General features: G+C 32.1%; 2 protein-coding genes across 3 annotated transcripts in view; one reads left to right on the top strand and one right to left on the bottom strand.

The window, feature by feature from the left end:
- Positions 1–185: 185 nt before the first annotated feature.
- On the bottom strand, positions 186–18,755 carry LOC139511688 (uncharacterized). The gene is made up of 16 exons (XM_071298705.1): positions 18,725–18,755; positions 18,461–18,520; positions 18,031–18,132; positions 15,498–15,596; positions 15,036–15,134; positions 14,652–14,750; positions 13,982–14,073; positions 11,587–11,941; positions 10,963–11,157; positions 10,163–10,440; positions 9,522–9,786; positions 7,700–8,000; positions 6,976–7,008; positions 1,369–1,458; positions 1,003–1,112; positions 186–442 (listed from the first exon to the last, which is right to left on the bottom strand). Exons 2-15 carry the CDS (start codon positions 18,497–18,499, stop codon positions 1,006–1,008), a joined length of 2,154 nt encoding a protein of 717 aa, XP_071154806.1. The 5' UTR covers positions 18,500–18,520; positions 18,725–18,755; the 3' UTR covers positions 186–442; positions 1,003–1,005.
- A 2,348-nt stretch (positions 18,756–21,103) lies between these two features.
- The window catches only part of LOC139511698 (PAT complex subunit CCDC47-like), a 29,928-nt gene continuing 25,846 nt past the window's right edge, over positions 21,104–25,185 (top strand). For both annotated transcript variants that reach the window (XM_071298728.1, XM_071298727.1), the window contains exons 1-2: positions 21,104–21,185; positions 23,889–24,009. In XM_071298728.1, the coding sequence (XP_071154829.1) occupies positions 23,892–24,009 (118 nt within the window). In that variant the 5' untranslated portion in view covers positions 21,104–21,185; positions 23,889–23,891. The remainder of the gene's footprint in view (positions 21,186–23,888; positions 24,010–25,185) is intronic.

Consider the following 25,185-nt stretch of genomic DNA (forward strand, 5'->3'; position numbering starts at 1 on the left):
AGTTATGCGAAGTATCTAGATGGAAAATGCATCTAGGTGGAACCATCGCTATTTCAACATGAACGGCCACTCATACCCTTGTATAGAATACTTTTAGCAGAACTTTTTCAAATTAAAGGTATATGAATATAGTATATAAGCACTGTACAAAATGAGGTAAAAACTACTATTAAAATACAAACGAATTTAATGACGAAACCTATGTTTTTAATTTCTTTGAGTTGGAAATGTTCGGTAATTAGTATTTCCAGTTCAATTAAAATCATAAGTTTTAATGCATGCACAGATACAAACGACATCTATAAAAATTAGTTGAAAAATATTTTTTATGAAAAAAAGCCATCCACAAATTCAAAATCGTTGAATGTAATGTAATAACGCTACAAAAATGATGATGAGTTCAGTCTCCTTGTCAGTTATCTGGTAACATCCTAGTAAAATCCTGAAAGATAAACTGATGTCAACACGGAAAATAATATCTAATTTGAACTCTAATTAAAACAGATACTTTAAAAAAAAAATTGGAAGCAGGTACGGAGATATACTAACAAAGAAACATTTTTTTCTCCATAGAAGCCGGATCCTACTAATTTTGCGTTGTCGTTTTTATTTTCGAAGACAAAAGGGTAGAAAAGCGAAAAACACTATATTATAACGCGAAAACGTAAAATGAACTTGATTTTTTTTTTGCATTGTTATACTCTTTTAAATGCACCTGGTTATCCAATTATATGATTTATATGATTTTTGTCATATTCAATGTGACAATTGATATCCATTCGTTTGATGTGTTTGAGCTTTTGATTTTGCCATTTGATTAGGAACTTTCCGTTTTGAATTTCTTCGGAGTTCTCTCATCTGAAAATGTAAGCAGACATATTGTATATATATATACATCTGCGTCTTGATAAGTATGTACGTTGCCTGTTGGATTTCGTTTCGTTTTGTTTTTATATTTAATACATTTTCATTATCTTTAAACTATTGATCCTCTAATTTTACCTTTCATCTAACGTATCCTTTTTTCTTTGTTTTTATGACGAGAACATCCATTGGTTTACCAGCTTTGTAGATAGTCTGTGTCAGATTTACTGTTTTCTTAAATGACATGGCTGCAATGCAAAAGTGAAAAATCCTAAAATATTCAGATCCAACCTGTTTTTTGGCTAAAGAAAGACGGCAAAAATATGTTCTGCTTTAATACATGTTCCCGTTTTACCAAATGATTAGGGTTAATACCCCCACCCACTTACATCAATTCAAAGATAAGAGCGAAAGTAATTATACATTTAGCTTAACGTATACGTTTTACTTTTCAAGGAAAACTATTAAAATTGTTGTCTTTTTTATGACTAAATAAATACAAACCATTTGATATCGGTTCATCTTCTTGTATTTCCAGGTTTTCATTCGAGTTTTCATTACTCGACGGTGGAATGTCATCGCAGTCTTCGTCATCTGAAACGACATGTTTTCATTTTAAATGCGCATTTATGGTGACTTGAGTAACACCGGTATCACTCATTACAATTCTATCTTGACAGGTAAGTTTGTATTTAGCCTATAAAATACTTATTTAGCCTTGAGAATTGAAGGTCAGTTTATCCCATTCATACAATAGAAGTTGATAAATTTGGCTTCATGCCATTTACCTTGTCCAAAATTAAGGTCACTTTATTGTTATTGTGATATTGTTAATAGTTCGGTGACCGAGTAAGGAAAAGTCGCTTATTTAAGGAGTTTAATTGTCATTCGGACTATACGGCTATAAATCACAGTATTGGTAATTCAAAGGTTAAACTTAACATTTTGACTTGTCGTCAAAAGATCGTACGGTGCAATTTTCGTAAAACGGGCTTTGAAGTACGTTAATTAACTTGAACGAAAAATCGACTAAGAAAAGTTTTGAGGTCAACATTGTAAAATAACATCCGTGATTTCTGTTATTATATACATTGTTGTTACACCTTATTCATATTATTTAAACGATTTCAAAGAAAGTTTAGCAAAATTAATTCGTTATTAAAGAGTTTTTGTAAAAGTTTAACACTACGAATACTTTGCATTTAATAGAGTACGTACCAATTTAATTTCATGATTTTTTTAACGCAAAATGTAAAATAATTAACATTTATATGTTATTTCACACATTTGTACCTTTATTAATCAATAATATCAAATTCATTTGTCTCAAAAGCACTGTTTCAGCAATTCAAGCGAGACAAAATTCATAACGCTCATATGACGGAGCTATTCGAAGCTCATATACAGCCTCTTATAGATACATATACGCTATTGGGATGTGATGTATTACTTATATTTACATACTGGGATATGTTCCCTGAAGCAGTAGACAGTTAGCAGTCAAATGTTAGAGCAGAACGAGAGGGAAATTGGTCTCTTCCTTGAGATCGTCATCTCAAATGTAAAATTATATTTTTGTAACCAACCGTACTCCACGAAGGTGGATGCCACTTTACATACTCGATATGCTTCAATTTTCTTTGAACATTTGATCACCTTTTATAGGTGGCTACTTTGCTTTTTAGACAGATTCCTGGACATTTTAAAAGTACTATGACATGGCAACAGAAAAGACCGTTATAAAAGCCTCAAGGGGATTAGGTGGCACTGTAGGCATAACAATTCAAAAGTCTGCGCTTGTTAGATGGGCCTTTACTAGACATTTCATAGAATCCATTAGTCATGTACTACTGAAAAGGATGGAAAGGCTGAAAATTATGCAAATTCACAGTAAGAAACAAAGCCAACAGCAATGAACAGAGATGAAGAACATGTTATTGCCATTGTGAACCATCTAAATGATCCATGACTGATCCCTTTGGTGTGGAATCCCACCCTCAATGTCTTATCAATATCTCTTCTTAAATGCATGCTCAAGATATATTCGAGGTTCTTTGCTCACAGTTGTCGAGGAAGGCTTGAAAATGTCTAAACATTTTATCATTAGTGCTCTTTCTTAAGATCACAAGGAGTTTTTATAGTCCAATATCAAAGTCAAACACAAACCTGAAAAATAAATCGGGGGAAATACTTTCAGGTCGCATAAATCCATAACTTGTAATTAGACGTGCACTAATTTCGGCAAAATGTAGAGATGATGTTATCATAGAACATGCATGTGTTGTCGCACCCATTCCATTATCCCCTTTTCAAAATGACGGCACCATGAGAAAATCATGCAAGTCGGATTTTGTGAAGCAATTCGAATCTTAAGTCTCTTGTGCACTTTCCCTACCTTCCTTTATATCATCGGTCACAACTTACATAAGAGATGGTATGGCATTGGTTCAATTTATTAATGCTAAGAAAGGTAAAACATGCGGCGACCTTGCAGCTTACTATTAAAAAATGAATTTCTATGGCGCACATAGTAGCACATGTTTTTGACCGCTACGACACGAACAACTCTATAAAGTCTGCCGAAAGGGAAGCCCGCACAGAGACTACAGCTTCCATCAAAGTGTATCAGATTATAGAGCGGAGAAGTATTCCTGACTGGAAAACCTTGACAAATCCGATAAGATTCCACCTAATGTGAGCTTTACATAGTCAGAACGTTTGAAACTTAGTTATTTATACCAACACTGTTCATGGCTGTCGTAACTTGTTCAGCATTTAAGAGAAGGCCTATACCCAATGCCTTAAACTTTGACACGGAGTAAAGGGAAATGTGAAAGAGTGGAAGAACAATTATACAGACCTCTTATACAATTGTAATTGTTTTGTGTGTTCGCTACTATAAAAATAGGACACATACAAGCGAGTTGTGGTTGCAGATGTGGAACATTAGCAGTGTAAATGATGGGCGGAGATTTTTACCCATTCAATAACTATGTGTCTGTCTTTCCCCAACAATTTGTAAACTATTGCCTGCTGCACATGTACTTACCGGATGCGACGCAACTTCGTCTCTGTTTGGAGTAGGTATACAAACTGTCTACAAGACTTCGAAGGACACGCACGACTATTTCAGTTGTGTTTAGAGTTTCGGTAATATTGACAATGATAAAGCCCTTGTTTTGGCATGAAAGATAATTTCAAAGGTTTTATGATCAGAGCTATCTCTTTAAAACCACTCCATCATAATAATTATTCAAGTTTACCACAAGTAAGATGTAAGTTTAATCAGGTTACCTTCCTGCGAGACGGCACTGAAACAGTATGTTTTACGTACTTCGTTTCAAACTAAAAATTTGAAACGCATTACACATTGCTAAACTCCTATCCGGTCACCTTTAGAATACGGTTGGCGAGAGTAAAATGATTCATTACACCCCGTGTATTTTAAAAGGCATATTTCAGCAGAGTTCTTGCAGGATCTTGTGTCTTCATTGAAGGAAAATCTGCATGTGAAAGAGTCATGTGTTTGTTCATTACAAAACCTTACATGTCCGGGGCTTTGGTCCTGTAAAGGGTCAGAATTATGTAGAAATTTCAAATTATGTTCCTTGATAATTAACCAGAAGATATAATTCTGTTGTGTGGATCTCTTTGATTGGAATGTTGAATTGTAACTATTTTCGAATAATTGAGTGCTTTTTAGTTTTAATGAATTTCATGAATGGTCTTATGCAAAATATGCCTTCATGACAGAAGGATGCAGGTAAAAATAATATTCATCATTTATTGATGAGGTTGGATTTTAGCCGGCAAGGTAACTACAGTAATTTAAACTGAATATGTGTTGATCTTGTGTAATAGAACAAATATTTGAAAAACGCCAATTTCCAGAATAAATCGATTTCTTGTTCATTTTTTTTAACATTTTCGAGATGATTCATTGAAAATTGATATAAGAAAATGTATGTATCTAGAATTAAACCTAAATTGTTGTATATTTCTTCAAATTTTGAAAGTACAGAAGAACAAAAAATAAAAACAGAATTTGATCTTTGACCTCATTTTATGCAAAACTGTTACCACATTTCCTTTTGACGACATCGATATTTCAATAGTACTCATTTTTCCGAATCCAATGATATATAATATAGCCATATAGTATGTTTGACGATTAAATCTAAAAAATATTGGGTCTGGTCACCGTACTATAAAGTACAAAAGAACCCTATATTCTGACCAATACTTAAAACTTTGTGCATCTTGATTTAATTGTTAAAAATCTGTTAATGTTGAATTTTTGGGGTTATTTCGGCCTTTTAATTACATATTTCTTTACATGGTAGTTTTTTTTTCAGATATAAAAAAACTATCTGCTTGACTTTATAGAAATAGGCTATGCTTGCAGGTTATATATTAAACGGTCTTGCTTTTTGTTTACACCAAATCTGACAGATTATTATATAGTTGCAAAATATTTTAAATGAGAGCTGATTTTTTTTCTATCTTTAAATGTGCATTAAAGGTTAAAATAATCATAATGTGAACAAGAATGAAGAAAACATCTTGGTCCCCAAAAAAACATCAACCAGGATATAACATTCCAAATATTAATTTATTATACTAATATCAGTTGAAATTTCAAGGCAATGTTTTGCATGTTAACAATGTAGGTCATGTTCCAACAGAAAATCAATAAATATGACAGTACAATGTACTCTTAGCACAAACACATAAGGTCACGGTGAAATAAACATCTAGGGCAAGAAACAGTCAGTTATACCAAACCAGTTTGACTACATGTCTAGTTTAAAACCAGTTTGACAAGATGTGTCTTATTTTTTGACAATGTAAATGACATGAGGACCTGCATGGGTTTTTTTAATATCTGTATTCTTTAAATTTTAGGTCATTTTTCTTTTAATAGCCTTAAAAATAACTCTCATTCTGTAAAATTCTCATGAAAATGATTTTACTATTTAGTCTTTCTGTTACAAGATTATTTATCAATTCTGTACATTGATCATTATTTTATCAGTATTGCATTACAGTTACCTAAGTTACCTTTTTATTTTGCACAGTTATTCTTTATACTTTTGAACATTAAATTATTCTCTATTCCTTATTTTGTTGTTCATTTTCTCTATTCTCTATTTTTTGTTGCTATTACATGTGTTCTCTATTCTGTAAACCCCATTCTGACCCTTATAGGTAAACTTCTATTGTATGAATGGGATAAACTGACCTTTCAATTCTCAAGGCTATATAAGTATTTTATAGGCTAAATACAAACTTACCTGTCAAGGTAGAATTGTGATCTGAGTGATACCGGTGTTACTCAAGTCACCATAAACATTATCTTTACTCAAACAAACACATTGTACGAATACATATAATGTCAATGTACAGGACTGTCCTATTTCGAGACATGTCCGAATAAAACATATGTTTGGTTGGTCTCTTTAATTTAAAAGTAAACAAACTTTTCCAAAATACAACATTTTATGAAAAAATAAAAGCAACATTTAGTATACCGCTGTCCAAAGTCATAAATCGATTATAAGAAAACAGATTCGGGTTGCGAACTAAAATTGAGGAAAACACATCAACTATAAGAGGAAAACAATGGAACAACAGCAACAAAAACAAACGCCAATGCAACATACATCGAAAATAGAAATCATCAATTTTGAATTTGAAGAAAACTCTATAGATGCTTACATCTACGCTTTTTAAAGCGTCTGAAATGGCGAATAATTGTCTAATTGGGAATCCGATACCACATCTTTATATTTTTGCCGTATCAACGTACCAACAAGGGTTCGTTAGGTCGGTGACTTTTAGAGTTAACATGTTCTTTTTACATCGAATATGACATAAATGAACGTGACCTACCATCGAATGTAAAAGTACTATGAGAAATCTGACGAATATAAAAAGTTGGTCAGGTTCTGCGTACCTTACGAAGCACTACAAGAACACCCGAAATATGTATTATTATTTTATTAATTATTTGTTGTTTTGGGGAGAGATGCTTATGCTTAACAAAGACTAACAGGGAAAACCAATGGTGGAATGGCACCTTTAGGGGGAAATGTTATATTTTATACATACCTGAGGGTACCTCCGGCTTTTCTTCTGCTATAACTGTAATAAAAGTAATAAAAGATGAATAATGAAAAGGTATGATAGAGTCGTTATTTGACCCTTTAAATATCTAAGCTACTTTTTCGGGGAAAAGATTTCTGAGTTCACACTCATTAGAACATAGGAGAATTTTGACAAGGAAGTAAAAGTACAAGAATTCTAAATTGGCTTCATATAGGGAAGGGTTGAGCTCTTACAACACATGCATTTTTGCGCCTGTCCCAAGTCAGAAATCTCTGTCACGCCTTTGTTAGTTTTGTATGTATGTGTGTTTGTGTGTTTGTTTGTTTGTTTTGGTTCATTTGTATGTTTTGGAGTTAAGTGTGAAGTCAATTTACGCTGAAGTAGTACACATTTGTGTTTAGGGCCAGGGTGTGGGATTTTCTTTCTGCGTTGAAGACCCTTGGTGGCCTTGGGCTGGTTTCTTTTCGTTTCTTTGACACATTCCTCGTTTCCATTCTTAATTTTATTCATTAGTGAATTTTCAATTTAGTCAATTATGACGAAGCCATCTTACCGATGGAGCTTACGTAATTGTTCTTCGAACCTATTACCTATTAAATAAAACAATCCAAACAATTCAACAAAAGAACATTGTATATTCTATTTGCGACCGGAAAGTTTAAAAACTGAGAGGATATTAATTGTCATACAAGAAACATAATGAGGACAGGCGTACTAAATGAACTACCTGGTTTTTCTGGAATTTTTATATTCATTTTCAAAATACTTTCTACAACAACGTTTGCAACATGTGGTTTGGGTACAACTGCCGAAGTGCACCACATTGACTTTGAATGTACAGTTGGTACTTCTTTAGGCTCTTCATCAGTTTCTTTTTGTTGAAATATTTCAAGCTCGCCCTCTGCTGGTTGTTGGTCCCTTCCATTAACTCCGATGTTAAACACACGTAAATTATTCCTATTACTTTGCAGTGTTATACACTTTGTGTCCTCGTCTGCCATGTCGGTCACGTTTCCATTTAGCTTGAGCTACATATAGAGAAAACCCCAAAAACATAAATTCAAATAGATCAAGTAAAGTTCAAAACCACCTTGTATATTTATATTACAGCAGATTCCAACGAGTATGAAGCTAAATGTAGATTCTTTGGTTAGCTTCCTTGCTAGCTCAACCATGAAATCATTATTAGGTAAGGAACACAAGCATTTGGGTGGAGTCAATAGTTAAACAGATAGCCAATCAGAACTAGTGACAGAATATAAACATTGTAAAACTTGTTTTACAAGTCAGTTTAAAAATAAGTTTTCAATCTAAATTTAAAATTTATAATCCACAAGCATGATGTAGGTGTGTTTGATTTGCCAATTTTATTTCAATCAATTACTCAGTTCATTTATAAATCCAGTTATGTGTATGTATAAGGTTAATGACCCCTTCTGTAGCCTTTGAATTACGAATGTTTCAAACTGCAATAATATAAAAACAGCAAAGATAATGAATAATAGAGATGGGCCATTTTGTACATTTACAATGAGGAAACTTCGATTAAGCATTATCATTTGTAGTTTTATTGCATTTAAAAGTTAAACGGGATTTTGTGGCAAATAAACCAAGATTATTGTAGAAAATCCGCAGATATTTTTGTTATAAAATTTTAAGCATAGATTACTCACTTGATTTTCTATGATGTGCTAGCGTTTATTGTTTACAAAAAGTCCTAGATTTATAAACTTGTTTCAATGAAATCATTGCTAGCACTGCTTGCAAAAATCCTCAATATATCAAGTACTAAATTGCCAACTATGAAAGTGCAAGGGGAAATGCTGTGGATTTTCTATAAAATGTCCATTTGTTTAGCATTGAATCAACACAAGGGTACATCATCCTTGAACAAAAAAATAAACCGTAACTCCGCTTCTAATTTATTGTAATACATAGAATTTTTTAATTCAATCAAAAACTAAAAAGAAATGAAATTTAATTTGCAAAGTTGTTTAGGGAAACCTGTTTGTATGAAACATACATATTATAAATAGGCCATTGATATGAGTGTTTTCATTGGATGATGAATTGGTGCTATTTTCCTCCCAATTTTGAGGTAATAATCATTTCATGGTTGAGCTAACAAGGAAGCTAACCAAAGAATCTACCTGTAAACTCATACTCGTTGGAATCTGCTGTAACACCCAGCAAATTCGTACAAATGGTAGTAGGATTTAAAAAATGAGTCAAATGCCAACAATTCGGTTTTCAATGCTGTTATAACAACTTGCATAAGACAGTTATCCATTTGTTTGATGTCTTTGAGCGTGTTTGATTTTGCCATTTTATTTGCCCCTTAAGGTACTTTCCTTATTGAATTTTCCTTGGAGTTCAGTATTTTTGTGATTTTACTTTTTATATGTTTATTCACGAAGTTTCATGAATAAGTTACATCCATGCATGCTGTTTGATAGTTGTCTAAGTAGCAATCAAACCAAATTACTGTATACGCTCACATTTTAAGTAGCAAACAAATTATCATGTTAACTTCTTTAAGACAATCTTACATTGAAATTCTGACCGAGTTGTGCATGGTAAACTTCGCTTTTCTGTAATGTAGAAACATCATAGCCATTGGTTGTCCAGTGTTCGATTCTTTGATCTAACTGCCTCAGTCCGGCACATTCCAGGACGAGATCAGATGACTCACTGTTTATCCATTTGGTCAGCAGGAAAAAGACGACCCGTTTCTTTCTGGTAATTGAGCGTTCAATTGCACTTACCACTTCCAACAGATCAGTATCAACCTTTTTCTTTCTTGATACAGAATAACTAGGAAAAAAAAAACGTATAACTTTTTACTGTCCTGATATTATGTTGACACCCATTTTTTTATATAAATATACCTTAGGGATTCAGTTAATGAATACAAACTATAATAACAGACCAGGTTAGTAAGTCAGTCATATGGCAAAGTTCGTAAATCCAAGAATAAACTCATCAATGATACCCGAGGAAATTAGGCTAAAAATTGTGTACGCATACGCACGTTTCGTATACTTATGACTCATCATTAATTGACACTCGAATAAAAAAAGGTAACCCGACCGAAGAAAGTACGAAGAAAAATAGTTGAATAGGATAACAATCAAAAGCGAAATACTGACAACAAAAGCAACAAGTAGAACATCAAGTGTAATCCACTTACAAAGAAAAATGGTTGACATAAAAGAATGCTGACTTTCCGTCCGGATTAATCGTTGCATCTCTAATTTCCCAGTCTAATTCCGAGTCTTCCGGTTGGTCAGTTGTTGAGGTCAGCACGACGATATCATCGGACAAAGCCATCTGGTCATGTATTGGTATGACTACACGTATTGGTTCCTTTGGTTGCTGTCCATTGTTTACGGTCAGTTCTAAGACATTGGTCAGTAATATAGCTGTGCCATTTTCTTCTTCTTTGTTGACTTCTTTCGTTTCTACAAACTAAGACGGAATGGCAAAAATATATGTTAAAATATTATATAATCTCAGCAGCCAGACCACGGCACATATGGACACTTCCACTTTTAAAGAAAATATCTCGATATTGTACAACTACATGTATAATCAGTGTATTCCTGGCAAAACAGATTTTTTTTTAAATCCTCACGGATTGAATATTTTATCTTTTACACATCATGATCATTACTTTAATAGGTTTTACATATACTCTAGTCTGTTTTCATGAATATTAAATTGCGTGTATTCATGAAAGACGGGGATTAACTACTTCGTTATTCTTTATGTGTAAATATGTCAGTTTAATAATTTTGCCTAAAATTCTAGCTACAAACTTTTGATTTTTAAAAGTTTAAGCTCGGATAAATCCAGTCGTTCTTTCTTATGGGAAGTTAAGAGTACACCCTTTTTAAATTCTATAATTTAAAATAACATATGATTAACAAAATCCAAAATCCAATTAATCATTCGCAATAGTCTTTTGAAGTAACTGTTATCAAAGCTTACATTTACTGCCATTTCACTTGGTTGCTCAAAAGTACCTCTCGGTATATCAATTTCTGCGTCAGGTTCCATCTGTGGAATAATCGTTGTCGTTTGTTCGTTTGATATAGCGAATATTTCTGGCGCAGAGTGCTTTACAATAGAAAATCTTGACAATTTTCTTTCTTCTAGTGACACGCTGACTAAAACTTCTGTGAACTGAAATATCAGTTTTTTACAATTTATTCTTGAAATCCATATCAAAGAGGTAAACAAATTATTCAAAGTTTGTTCTTCTCAGTATAAAAAGTGCAAAAGTTCTATAATTGCATCAGTAAATTTATATGGGCAATAATAATATAATTGCAGGTAAGACAACTACCCACAAAGCATTTCTGCTAAGCAGGAGAATATTCAAGATTTTTTTGGCGTCAAAGCTCAATTTCTTACCAAACGAAAGAAAATAAAAAAATTTGAGAGGAAAACTTTACAATACGAATTAAAATACTGGTAAGCTTAACAAGACCATAAACAAATATATAATATATCTTAAGTTTTATCTTCGAACATTTTCAAACTTGTCCATATATTTGCTTCAACATTTGTTTTGGGATTTGCAAAGTTTCACTGATACTTTATTGTACTTACATCTTCTTCTACGCCAGTCTCCTCAGCCAGGTGTCTATAGACGTTTGTTACAGAAACAGGCTTTCCTTCGAGTGTAATGGCAAACAACTTTTCACTACATTGTGTCACACCAGGCACCGTTAATATAAGTTTCAAATTTTGACTTGAACAACCCCAAATGCAAAGTTCGTATGTGTCCCCATATGTTTCTTGTTCGTCTGTTAGTTTACTCCGAATGTCAGAATATTCTGTCTGCATTTTACTGCAATAAAAGTAAAACGGCGAAGACGTATCAAATTTCATTACGTCCACTCTTATGTTGTCAAGTCTTATTTCATCTTCAGGTGAAACATATAACACTGTATGAAGAATTGATCTGAAACAAACGATTTTCATTTTATAAACTATAAATAATCAGTGCTCAAACGCCTAAGGCACTCCCATCACTATGCAAGTTGCATTATAGATGTGTACCCCAAATAAATTTATGATTTAACAGTTATTACATTAACGTACTTCGTTTTAGCTCACCTGGCCCTATGGCCAAGTGAGCTTTTCTCATCACTTGGCGTCCGTCGTCGTCCGTCGTCGCGGCGTCGTTAACTTTTACAAAAAACTTCTCCTCTGAAACTACTGGGCCAAATTTAACCAAACTTGGCCACAATTGTCATTGGGGTATCTAGTTTTTAAAAAAAAGTGTCCGGTGACCCGGCCAACCAACCAAGATGGCCGCCATGGCTAAAAATAGAACATAGGGGTAAAATGTCGATTTTGACTTATAACTCTGAAACCAAAGCATTTAGAGCAAATCTGACATGGATAAAATTGTTTATCAAGTCATGATCTATGTGCCCTGAAATAATCAGACGAATCGGACAACCAGTTGTTGGGTTGCTGCCCCTTAATTGGTAATTTTAAGGAAATTTTGCCGTTTTTGGTTATTATCTGGAATATTATTATAGATAGAGATAAACTGTAAAAAGCAATAATGTTCAGCAAAATTAGATCTACAAATAAGTCAACATGACCAAAATGGTCAGTTGATCCCTTCAGCAGTTATTGTCCTTTTATAGTCTCTTTTTACCAATTTTTCGTAAATTTTTGTAATCTTTTACAAAAATCTTCTCCTCTGAAACTACTTTATAAAATTTAACCAAATTTATCCACAATCATTATTAGATTATATAGTTTTAAAAAATGTGTGCAATGACCCAGCCAACCAATCAAGATGGCCACCATGGCTAAAAATAGAACATAGGGTTAAAATGTAGATTTTTGCTTATAACTCTAAAACTAAAGCATTTAGAGCAAATCTGAAAGAGATTATTTGTTCATCAAGTCAATTTCTATCTGCCATGAAATTTTCAGATGAATTGGACAACTGGTTGTTGGGTTGATGCCCCCTAATTGGTAATTTTTAAAGAATTTTTCGGTGTTCGGTTATTATCTTGAATACTATTATAGATAGAGACAAACTGTAAACAGCAATAATGTTCAGCAAAGTAAGATCTAATAATAAGTCAACATAACCACAATGGTCAGTTGACCCCTTAAAGAGTTGTTGCCCTTTATAGTCAATTTTTAACAATTTTTATTAATTTGGTAATATTTGTAAATTTTTACAAAATATGTTCCTCTGTATCTAAAGGGCCAAGTCTATATAGATAGAGAAAATTCTAAGTAGCAAGAACGTTCAGTAAAAGTAAGATCTACAAACACATCACCATCACCAAAACACAATTGTGTCATGAATCCATCTATGTCCTTTGTTTAATATGCACTTAGACCAAGGTGAGCGACACAGGCTCTTTAGAGCCTCTAGTTTTAACTACACAATTTAAAACAGTAGATGTAAGAGACCTTTTAACACGATTATGTCTACCCTTCAGAAGCACCTGAGAAAACCAACAGGTTTTTTTCTTTTTTTGTGGGGATCGTATTACTCATTCTTTAATTTTTCTATTTTGGGGTTTTATAAGATCTTATTAACTACTATCTGGCTTCCATCATTTGTTCGTTTTATGACATAGCATTGATTTTCTTTTTTTCGACTTGTGATTTTGATTATCACAATGGTATAATTCGCCTTTCTTTAATAAGCCTTAAAAAGGGAGCAATGAGCAATGGAGAAAAACAACAAGATAATAAATTGTTTGATAGCATTGAGTAACTAGTTCTCAAGCAGTATATTAACTTTTTACTGATTGCACATCTTCCTTTCTTACAAGTGCGTGTTCGCCATAGAATAAACGCTCGTCTCTCACTTCGTGCGATGGTTCGTACTAATTGAGCCAAACACTATAAATCGGCTGTGGTCAAGGAAGTTGCGGTGTCGGTGTTAATATCACTTTTATAACAAGTGTGGACACATATCAGTGTAAATAGTACTTGTTATCTTATTTTATAATAAACACACCCATATTTATAACCTGGCATACGTCCATGTTGGCTAACAAGCAGTTCTAATATCTGATTTTCTTTTTGATCAAGTTCTTCCATTGTCCAAGACTACAAGTACAAATTACAGTATACTCAAATATTTGGTTATCAATTGGGTCATTTTTTATTTCAAAGTTCATCTTTTATTCTTTTATTTCATAAAATACCACATCTTGTTTTTTCTATAATTCACTGGTTTTCTATGATTTAAATCACAATTGTCAAATAAAGATTTAGGTTTTAAATAGATAAGTCACGGTTGGCAATTTCCTATATATATACCAATAAGTTTTCAGACACGAATAATACAACAAAAGTTACACAAGCCTTGTATTTGTATGTTTTTGAAATGAACATGCATTTAGCTTTTTTTTTCTATCAGAACAGAAGAAGCTCCATGCGCACTATTGACAATGTCATAATATTTAATACCATTCGCTTGTGGTCATGTTTTGTCGTAGTCAAACTCTCAATCTAATTTAAAACCGATCGCTCATCGCTCCCGTTTTCTGATCATATCAGAAAACTGGAGCGATTAGAGATCGGTTTTTAATTAGATTGTCAAACTCTAAGCAGCTGTTTATAATATTTAACAAAATTTACAGGTAGTTTACAGGTAACTATAGGTTAATCTTAAGTTTCCTTACCCAGTCCTGTAATGAAGGTTCAGCACCAAACAAACAGAACAGCTTGACCATTTCAACATTTCTAGATTTTACAGCTACCTCCAGAGGTGTCTGACCATGCTGCATGAGAGGTATTCTATTATATGTTGAATTGTTCTAATATCGTTGCGTATAAGAATTACATTTGTGTTACATATACTTGTACGATTAAATGTGTATGATACTTCCACGATTTCGTTTTAGTTATACTTGTTCGATGTATTCATTCATCAGAGTCAGAACAGAAACAACTACTTAGTAATCGATTAAAAAAAATCTTAAATAATCAAAAAAATAACATTACTTTTTAGAATTATCTATAATGTGAAAATTTATTTTTAGACTGAAGAATAATGCATTACAAACCTTGTCGTATTTTGAAATATCTGCACCAAGTGTTACAAGAGAAACAGCACATATGATATGTCCGCGTCTAGAACATTTATGTAGTGGGGTCTCTCCATTCTAAAAAAAAATTAATTATTCACCAAATGAGAATGGGTGTGAATTACATTACAAGTTTAAGAAATCAAGAACTGCTTGCTTTTTACATATGGAACTTGCACTCCTTTCTTAAATATGCTTTTAAAGAATCTGATATTTTTTGTTTTTAACAATTATTGTATCTGTTTATTGACTTGTGTCCTAATAATATATAGGTCTTCATCTTCTAAAAATTTATTCAGTTGAAGCTAAAGCTCAAATTGAAATGTGCCTACTTAAATGAGGAGAAACCCAAATACACATAGAATGTTGTAATAGAAAATATTTTGTTAGATGTTTTCATATTAATCCTATATCCTAACATTTCTACTTTTGATATCTTACACGATCTTTCTTATTGACACGGACTCCTTTCTTTACCAATGTTTTTACCAAGTCTGTATATCCACCGGCAGCAGCATAATGTATTACATTCCAACCAGCCTAGATATAAATAAGCTACATGTAATTTAACTTTAAAATTGATAAAAAAAAAGTTTGAGAATTTTAATGTGACTTTCTAAAAATTGATTTGATACAATGATAAAGATTAACTGGTAAACGTTTGTGGACAAACACATTTTCTTTTCTTCAAAAGACTTTTTTGAGTTATTGAAATTGACAATGACTTCATTTCTAAACATTTAAAATAAGTAGAGATTTGACAAACAATTTTCTAAAAATAAATATTTACAAACATTGTAAACGAAAAAAGAACGAAGAAAATAAAAGTGACTATCTCTTGTATCGTCATCTGTCACTACCTTTCGAAAAGTGATAACAGTACACTAATTTTGTATTCAACTACGTTTGTTTGATTAAATATGTGAGAAATTCTATGAACATTTCAGTAATGATGTAAATATAAGTAAAACTCTCGCTATATATGTTGTAAGTTCTGTTTACGCCAGCTTTCATTTTTGGTATATCTGTCAGGGCCATAACTGCATTGAGGCAAATGAGGCAAATGCCTCATGTTTTAATTAAAAAAAAAAAAAAAAAAAAAAAAAAAGATTGTCTTCATATGATTGTTTTCATATCAAATTGTTTTCACTGAAAGTGTCTTGCAAGGAGCAAGTTCTCTTCACTCTCTGATGTCGCATTTGCATATTGTTTTCGAAATCCATGTTTCTATTTTACTTTTGGTTTTTAGAGTAGATGGTCTATTGTTTGTACTTCTGTGTCACGGGTTTGTCTTTTGTTCAATTATTGTCCTACTTAATGACTAGTCTGAGTGCTGATTTTCATTTGTAAACGTGTCACACTGTGTAATATTAGTTACATAGTGTGCTAGTGACCTAATACGGTATATATGGGGTCAGTAAATTCCATATGGGGTGAGAGCGAAGCTCGAATCCCCATATGGAATTTACTGACCCCATATATACCGTATTACGCTCTCACCCCATATGGAATTTACTGACCCCATATATACCGTATTAGGTCACTAGCACACTATGTAACGAATTTATCTTACCGACTATCTTAACGTGTGAAATTAAGACTAGTGATTCTCAAAATGAGAAACTGTGTAATGTAGCATGTCCACCGATGTCCAGGCATTCTCGCTACATTGAAGACCTGTTGGTGACCTTCTGCTGTTGTTTTTTCTATGGTCGAGTTGTTGTCTCTTTGACACATTCCCCATTTTCATTCTCAATTTTAATTTTATCATGCGAGAAAAATTTTAAGAATATACGATGCTACTGGACACAGAAAAAAGTAGTCGTTTCTGCATAGAGAATTGAACTTGATATCAAAGAATACGAAACTGCCTTTCTTGTATATAAAACCATACCCAATTTTTCTTAGTATGGATTGCAAAATTAGGTATTTTCTGTAGGTGGGATATGCACAGAAGTGATAGATATGTATTATAAATATAGAAAATTGAATATCTAAATCAACAAAAAAAATTAAAAAAATAACTGTATCATATACCCAAACGCCTGTGGATAAAACTAGATAGCTGACATGGTTTAAATTAAAGTAAGACCACCAATTCCCGGTATCAAATCATTTGTTGAAAAAAACATCAATGTATTGCCATATGACCTTTTACATTCAAGGGTTAAATTTGCATTAAGTCGTGTTCAGACCCTTTAACAGAAAATAAAGAAATATGAAGTACACGTGCATGGGAGCTAATCGCACACAATGTCAATGTATAGAAAAAATACAAATGATCAATGGTAAAAGTTTTTAATCGTTTTCTTCATTTTGATAGTTGCTGGAGGGTCTTCAATAATGAAAGAATCATAAATACCGTAAAACAAGGTCAATATGGTCCGTAATGTCGACTTGAGCAGTACTAGTATTTAACGTATATTACTACACTAATGACTGTCACTACATTTAAATCTAGTCATAAAAAATCTCAAGTAAGCACAATACAAGACAAGAACAGACAGACAGATCCGGTATTAATGATTATGAGAATTTCGATTTTTGCTTTATCCTACATATCGGTCTTTTAATGTTTTGAATTTTCCTAAAACTTTGAAGTCTTAAATAACAATGAATCTATGTTTTTGCTTTGAGACCAGAACATTGTCGAAAAAATAGCTAAAAATGATTTGCGTTTCTATATAAGAAAGAGTCCGGGAAACGCTCAAAATACACGATTTTGCGTTATTTTTCTCAGAGCTTCTGGGGACTTTAAGCGGCCCCTAGACCCCTCGCCAAATTTTTTTCGCCTCGTTACGCTCGGCGAATATATTTTGCCTTAGTATTAAAAGGGGCTAGTTACGGCCCTGTCTGTACTGATATTTAACAGTATTTAGAAAGTGCCTTTCTGTCAATACGATTATTTTGGGAGTGTTTTATTAATTGCCAAATAAAAAAAAATGGACGAAGTTCTTATAAAATATTCAAATACCTCATCTTTACAGTTTAAGTCTACTTCTTCTTCCAATAAGGATTTCGCTTCTTTCAGCTGTTTGTTCTTGGTCAACCAAATAAGCTTTAGTCCACGTGTTCGCTGAAATAATATTAAAATATATACATATCAAGAAAAGATCTAGATATATTGTCAATGTTGTACACTTTTGATGTTCGTTGGCTATAGTTGAACACTCTGGGGTTTTCTGTTTTACTGTATATACAAAACATATTTTAATTATTCGAAATACTAAGGATTTTCTTATCCCAGGCATAGATTACCCTTAGCTGTATTTGGAACAACTTTTTGCAATTTTGTGTCCTCATTAGTCAATGCTCTTCAACTTTATACTGAACGTCACTTATGAATCTTGGGTATTTAAAAATAAGACGCTTGGTACTTTTGATAACTATAATAAAATACTTACAGTCAAATCTGCTGACTTGTCATCTTCAATCTCCGCCATGTTTCATTGTTGTCATCAGTTCTGTTTATGAGAATAAGACTTAATTGCACATTTCACCTTAACAAATATATCAATTCGAATAAGTTGCTGACTTGAAAAATGTAGATATTTATTTGTAGTCCTAACTAATCGGAATTAAATTTGATCTATTCATTAATTTGGAACCATCACAATATTATGAAAATATTCACGACAAAACTCTTCCTGATATTCATTTAAATTTACCCTTTCATTACAAAATCATTTAGCAAAAGTCAATGCTCTATTAAATTGCTTTGTTGATTTCTATAAGTCTTTCGCATGCATATTAAATGACAGCTATTTGTTTTAATCAATAGTGTTTGATTTAGTACGGTTATCAATCAAAGCCTGAATGTATTGTTAAATATCATAACGGGTGATGCCAGGTATGGGTCAATGGAGACAGCAACCTAACGAGTACAAACAATAAAAAGTCATTCAGAGATCAACAGACAGTTTTACATAAAATAAAATTCTGTTATGGGGAATACCAAGGATTTGTATAGTATACTATACAAATCCTTGGAATACTAACTTTTTGTCAATATGAAATAATAATATGCAATTTGACGGCCAATGACACAAATGTCAAACAGAGTCCAAATTAAGCGGAGTTTAGAAATTATAGGTCCCCATGAAGCTTCAAAGGTGAGCAAAAGTCATAAGTATAGAAAGATATAAATGGCTACTTATTTTATGACTGATCCGTTTAATAGTGTTTTTTTTGGTTTCGTGTTTGTAATTGTGTTTATGTCATTAATCTTTACTGAAAAATAAAAGAATGAGTACTACGATAATTGAGCCGAAAAAAACTCCTTAAGGTAAATTTCTACTGTATCCCTTTCTTCGATATTATGAAGACATTATGGCAAGTGGATGTCTTAATGGGTTGGCTGATTCTTTATTTTACTTAGAGATTGTCGGGCAAGTTAATGCTAGAAGTTGTTAACCTTATTTGTACGCTATTAACTAATCTAAAACTATTTCAGCTTTCCTGCCCACAGTGCTTTGAACAATGCGCAGATCTAACGTTTTCGACGTTGAACATTGCAGTCTAATGATGCCACTCCAGAATACATACCGGTACGTTGTGTTTATTGAAACACTTTTTGATATTCAAATACATGTAGGTCACAGTGGCGCAATATTTTTTTGATGATCAAAAGACATTTTAGCTGTCTAAAGAAAAGCTTGTTTTTCGTGAACTTTTCTTTTTCTTTGTCTGTCTGTGTTTTGCCGGGTAGCTCCATTTTCAATGTTCAATGTTGTACTGAAAGAACTCGAACAAAAAGTGTTTCATAGGTTGTTAAAATGCAAACCAGCAACGACATTTTGAAAAAAGGGTAATTATTCTTCGATTTCAGTTAAGCTTTAATTCTCTGTAATGTAATTAAATTAATGTAAATTGCCTCGAATAGTGTTTTACTTTTGTTTATGGTCCATGATGGGGACACGCTACGTTTCTTATCCATCACCAAAGTTAGCTTTATGTTTGTATATTTTAGTTTGTACGTTTGTTTTTATCATTAGAAAATTTAATTCTATCCTATTTATATGCGTATATGTTACTTGTGTTGTCCATCCCTTTTTACATCGCGATGACCTTGAGGTCATTCCGATGTATTGTTATCGCCTAGATTTCCATTATGTTAATTTTAGTTTTGGGATGTAACCGATCTATAAACAGATAAACATGATAAATACGCGCACATAAACGAGTTCAAAATAACATTCCTTATCGTTTGATATAAATACATCTCTTCAATGAATACTGATAAAAATATTTTTGTTTACAACATTAATTATTTAATAATATGAAAATGTTTTGTAGTTAGATATATATATATAAGTAAAAAAATCATTGATAATATCAATACACACGTACCGATAAATTGTGTTAAAGCATGCGGAAGAATATCTCAAGAACGTTTTGCGACCATACCGGCAAGGACTGGTAACTCTGTATTTGTGTTTGCGGGAAAAGATGAATGTCTACTCGTATCCAATCCGGCTTTAAGAAAACATTCGATTTTTTACAGCATTGCACTATTATTATATAGTAGATAGAATGATATACAAATGGATGGAAATCATATATACATGTAACTGTTATTTTAATATTATATACAACAACACACGGCGAATCAGTCACGGTATACTGATTTATATCACGATGAAGTTGAATTTTCTGTCATTTATTCGCCATCCACGCATGAACTTGTCTCAGAAAAAAAATATAAATATCTGTACATTGCCTTCAGTTTCATGTAAAGAGAAATGTGATTTTTTTTCTGAGACAAGTGCATTTGACCATCTACAAGAACTTGTGGTCATCCTAATATGCATGTTCAGTACTTCAGTACTTGTATTAATAATTGCCAAGATAAAGATGTAATGTTGTAATATTAAAACAATTAAAAATAATTAAACAGTGACTTTTTAACATGAATACATATTATATACATGTACTATTTGAAGAAGTTTTGATAAAGTATAGCCTAATTTTCTGTAATTTTCTGTCTCTGCAATGTTATGCAAGAAACCTGTGGGTCTTTGGGACGAGATAACTTTGGTACGATAAAAGCTTAAGTGACGGAAGTCAACTGTTGAAGCTCTCTAAAATAGAAGACACATTTGATTGAAAAGGGGAAAGCGAGAAATCCAGGTGCCCTTTTTTGCGTCCTAAATACTTAAACTGCTCTTGATTTTCATACTTATAAACGCATTTCATATAGCAAACATTCCCAAATCACTCAGGCTATATTTTCAATCGGTCAATGTATGATTAATTTTGAGAAAAAGTCCATTTTGGAATATGTCGTAGGAAGGCGTCCCTAACCAGCTAATAAAAACTTTTACCAGTACAATTTTCTGTACTAGCTGTTTAAAGATTTCTTTCGATCAAACCATTTTCGTTGCTGATCTTCATCTTGATGGAGGATGGAATGCCCAATCATTAAGTTGTTATAATTTATACATTACATTCCTAAATAATATGAGGCAGGCATTACCTGTAAATGGGGACGAAGTCTGTATGAATTATTTTTTTGTAACTTAAATATTTGTTAAAAAAAAGAAACGGAAATACCGTAACGTTTCCGATTTTGGTTCTGTTGTTAGGGATTTTAGTTGTGACGTTATTTTAGTTATGACGTCATATCAATGTAAACAAAGAACGTTTTTTCATATCAAGGAATTTTTAAAAATGAAATTGGTATTGCGTTCCTTTCTATTTATACTAGACTGATAAATATATATTTTACTCAAAGATTCATACAAACAAAACCGGAAAAAGGAAGTTCATTGTAGATTTCTGCGCAGGTCGGGGATTTTAAAACGCGACAAAAAAAATTCGAACGATTTTGAGTTCATTAGTACAATGAAAAATTCGGGAAATTTTCCCGAATTTTTTTTTTTTATTGAATTTTCTACTGTTATTGGGGACTTCGTCCCCATATTAAACTTTGTACATGTACAAAATGACTCAAAATTTGCTCAAAAATATTACTTTATTGATTACTTTTTGTAAATAGGCATGACATTTTAATAGTAATAAATAACCAGCCTTCATGGCATATTGTATCTACATTTACATATAAATATTAAAGTCATATGAAACCTCAAATTAAAAAAAATATGCATATGTTTTTCAAAACTAAATGGATAGTTTTCATTATACAACTTATGTACATATACTTTTTTCTGAGGAAAATTCTTTAATTTGTCCACATTTAGAAGAAGTATACTTATTTTTAATGCTTGCTGCCAGGAAGCAATTCGCTGACATATTTTCCGTATGAATAGTGACCTAAGCATGACCCTCCTCGTAAAAATCTGGTGATAGCAATACGCATGAATCTGTCATTAAAATAAACTATTACCTGATTGTATATGTTAAACACGTGCTCAATACCCATGCATTTTGTTGATTATTTACCATAAGGTGACAATCAGTTAACTTCAGCTTCAAAACATGGCATTTAATGAGTAGCCATATGTGTTAAATCATAACAAACAGATAGAAAAAAAATTGACGATTATACGATATATTTGCGTAAAAAATGATAAAATCGATCATAGAGGACTAAGTTTATGATATATACATGCATTGGTTCAAGAATTGGATGAACATTATTTTTCACCAGTCACTCGTTTCTTATGACTTTAAAGAAAGAACAAACATTTATGTTGTCAGATGTCAGTCAGGGGTACTACTTGTACAAGTAATTTTATTTACTTGAAGAGATAAAAAAATATATATATACTTATATAAGTGAATTATAATGTTTGAATAATCTCCCCTTAATTTAAAAAAAAATTTACTTGTATAAGTAAAAAAAATTTACAATCCCACAAAAATTCTCAAGTTTTGAAATGTAAAAACATGCATTTAATGATTTTTCTGAAGTTAGCTCATAATTTTTTATAAGAGTTCAATGTTTCATCTCATTTAAAATTCAACAAAGAAACTGATTGCGTAAAGATCTTAAGCATTTGTGCAAGGCCTTCAAAAATTGCTCCTTGGGGGCTCGTAAATGATCAGTGTTCTGAAGATAAAGGACTAATGAGATTTGCATTGTCCATGAAATTACACATAAATAATTAGTAAAGACATCTGCAAAGCATGCAAAGGGCAGACAATTTAAAATTCGATTAGAGCAAAGAAATCTTAAGAATTTAAGAAAAGAAGATAGGATGATTTTTTTACTTGCATAAGTAAAAAAAATCTTAATGTCTAAGGGACATAACTTAGCCATTTTTTTCCCATTACAAGTAAATAAATTTCACTTGTATAAGTATCCTACAAATTTACTTAAATAAGTGTCCTACAAATTTACTTAAATAAGTATATTAAAATTTACTTCTTCAAGTAAATAAAAATTACTGGTACAAGTAGTACCGCTGACTGGATGTATTATTAAACGTTATTGCTTTTTAAAATGCCTAATCATTAAAAATTAGCATTCAAACATTCATCTCAATTGGAATAAGCTTTTAACATGTTTGATTTATTCTTTGGATAACTTTGATTATAGCCAACTGATCAGTGGCGGATCCAGAACTTTTGATAAGGGGGGCCTATGCTGATAAGCTCTCTCCTAAAGATTCGATTATAGTAATGTACCAACTGGTCATTTCAATATATGCACTTTTGTTACATTCATATTAATGCAAAGGACATACTTTAAACAGGAAGAAGTTTTTGTTGCTCATGATGGATGCTCAATTTAGGAACTGAAAGTCATTGTCTTCAATTAAGATTTTTCCTGAAGATGCATATGATAAATTAAGATCAATAATCATGTATATGGCAGTAACAACTAACTGAGAAGTGGTGAAATGTCTTTTTTATCATTTGGTTTTACAGAATATGAGGCTGGTTTTATTAGGATTGTTTGTTTTGGTGGTAGGAATTGTTTCAGCTGGTAATCAACATGGTGCAGACATAGATGACAATGAGTTTGCTGAATTTGAGGAGCTTGATGAAGGTACCTTTTGTACATTATTGTATTAGATTAAAAAAAAGAAAAGTAGCTTGATACATTAACTGATTTTATAATTATTTTTTCAGTGTACAGTAGGGTGCATTGATTAGTTTGATATTAGGGTGTTGTTTGAGATCCACTAAATGTAATAAGTTTTTGCAAACAATAATGTACAAAATTCTTCAAGGTAAATGTACTTTAAAAAACTAAAGACTGAACTACAAAAAAACAACCAAAAACTCAATGTTATTGTTTGTCTTATTCAGTCTATATTCATCAAAATAAAAAAATGACAAAATTTATGAAAAACAAATAAGGCTGACTTGAACGAAGATGACTACTGAACTACAGGGTCCTTGTCTTGGGACAGGCACATATAAGAATTTGTTGGGGTTAAACATGTTTGTGAGCACTTAACCCTCCCCTAGCTGGGACAGTGGTGTAACTGGTGTTACATAGTTATAGAACAGTTTATCAAATAATTCAAGTATAGAAAAATATTTAACAAGTGACCAAATGACACATTAATTCAAGAATATGCATAGTTCACAACAAAAACAAGCTTTCCTTTAGATAGCTTAAATTTATTTTGATGATCAGAAAAATATTATGCCACCTACCAAAAAATGTTTCAATAAACTGATTAATAATTATCAGTGTTGATCGGTCATGAGTTATTCTTTTTATTACATTGGCAAATGACTTTAAAATGTGAGGTTCGGTCATGAGTTATTCTTTTTATTACATTGGCAAATGACTTTAAAATGTGAGGTTCGGTCATGAGTTATTCTTTTTATTACATTGGCAAATGACTTTAAAATGTCAGGTTCGGTCATGAGTTATTCTTTTTATTACATTGGCAAATGACTTTAAAATGTGAGGTTCGGTCATGAGTTATTCTTTTTATTACATTGGCAAATGACTTTAAAATGTCAGGTTCGGTCATGAGTTATTCTTTTTATTACATTGGCAAATGACTTTAAAATGTGAGGTTCGGTCATGAGTTATTCTTTTTATTACATTGGCAAATGACTTTAAAATGTCAGGTTCGGTCATGAGTTATTCTTTTTATTACATTGGCAAATGACTTTAAAATGTGAGGTTCGGTCATGAGTTATTCTTTTTATTACATTGGCAAATGACTTTAAAATGTCAGGTTCGGTCATGAGTTATTCTTTT

This window comes from Mytilus edulis, chromosome 2, assembly GCF_963676685.1.
Source record: "Mytilus edulis chromosome 2, xbMytEdul2.2, whole genome shotgun sequence".
NCBI classification, from domain to species: Eukaryota; Metazoa; Mollusca; class Bivalvia; order Mytilida; family Mytilidae; genus Mytilus; species Mytilus edulis.

Bases quoted from the DNA above. Each gene is read 5' to 3' on its own strand.
- LOC139511688 (XM_071298705.1), bottom strand. From the start codon at position 18,499: ATGGCGGAGATTGAAGATGACAAGTCAGCAGATTTGACT. The intron at 15,135-15,497 runs GTAAGATATCAA...ATTTTTTTTTAG, and splicing joins GTGTCAATAAGAAAGATCGT to AATGGAGAGACCCCACTACA. The intron at 11,942-13,981 runs GTGTGTTTATTA...CGTTTGTTTCAG, and splicing joins ATGCCAGGTTATAAATATGG to ATCAATTCTTCATACAGTGT.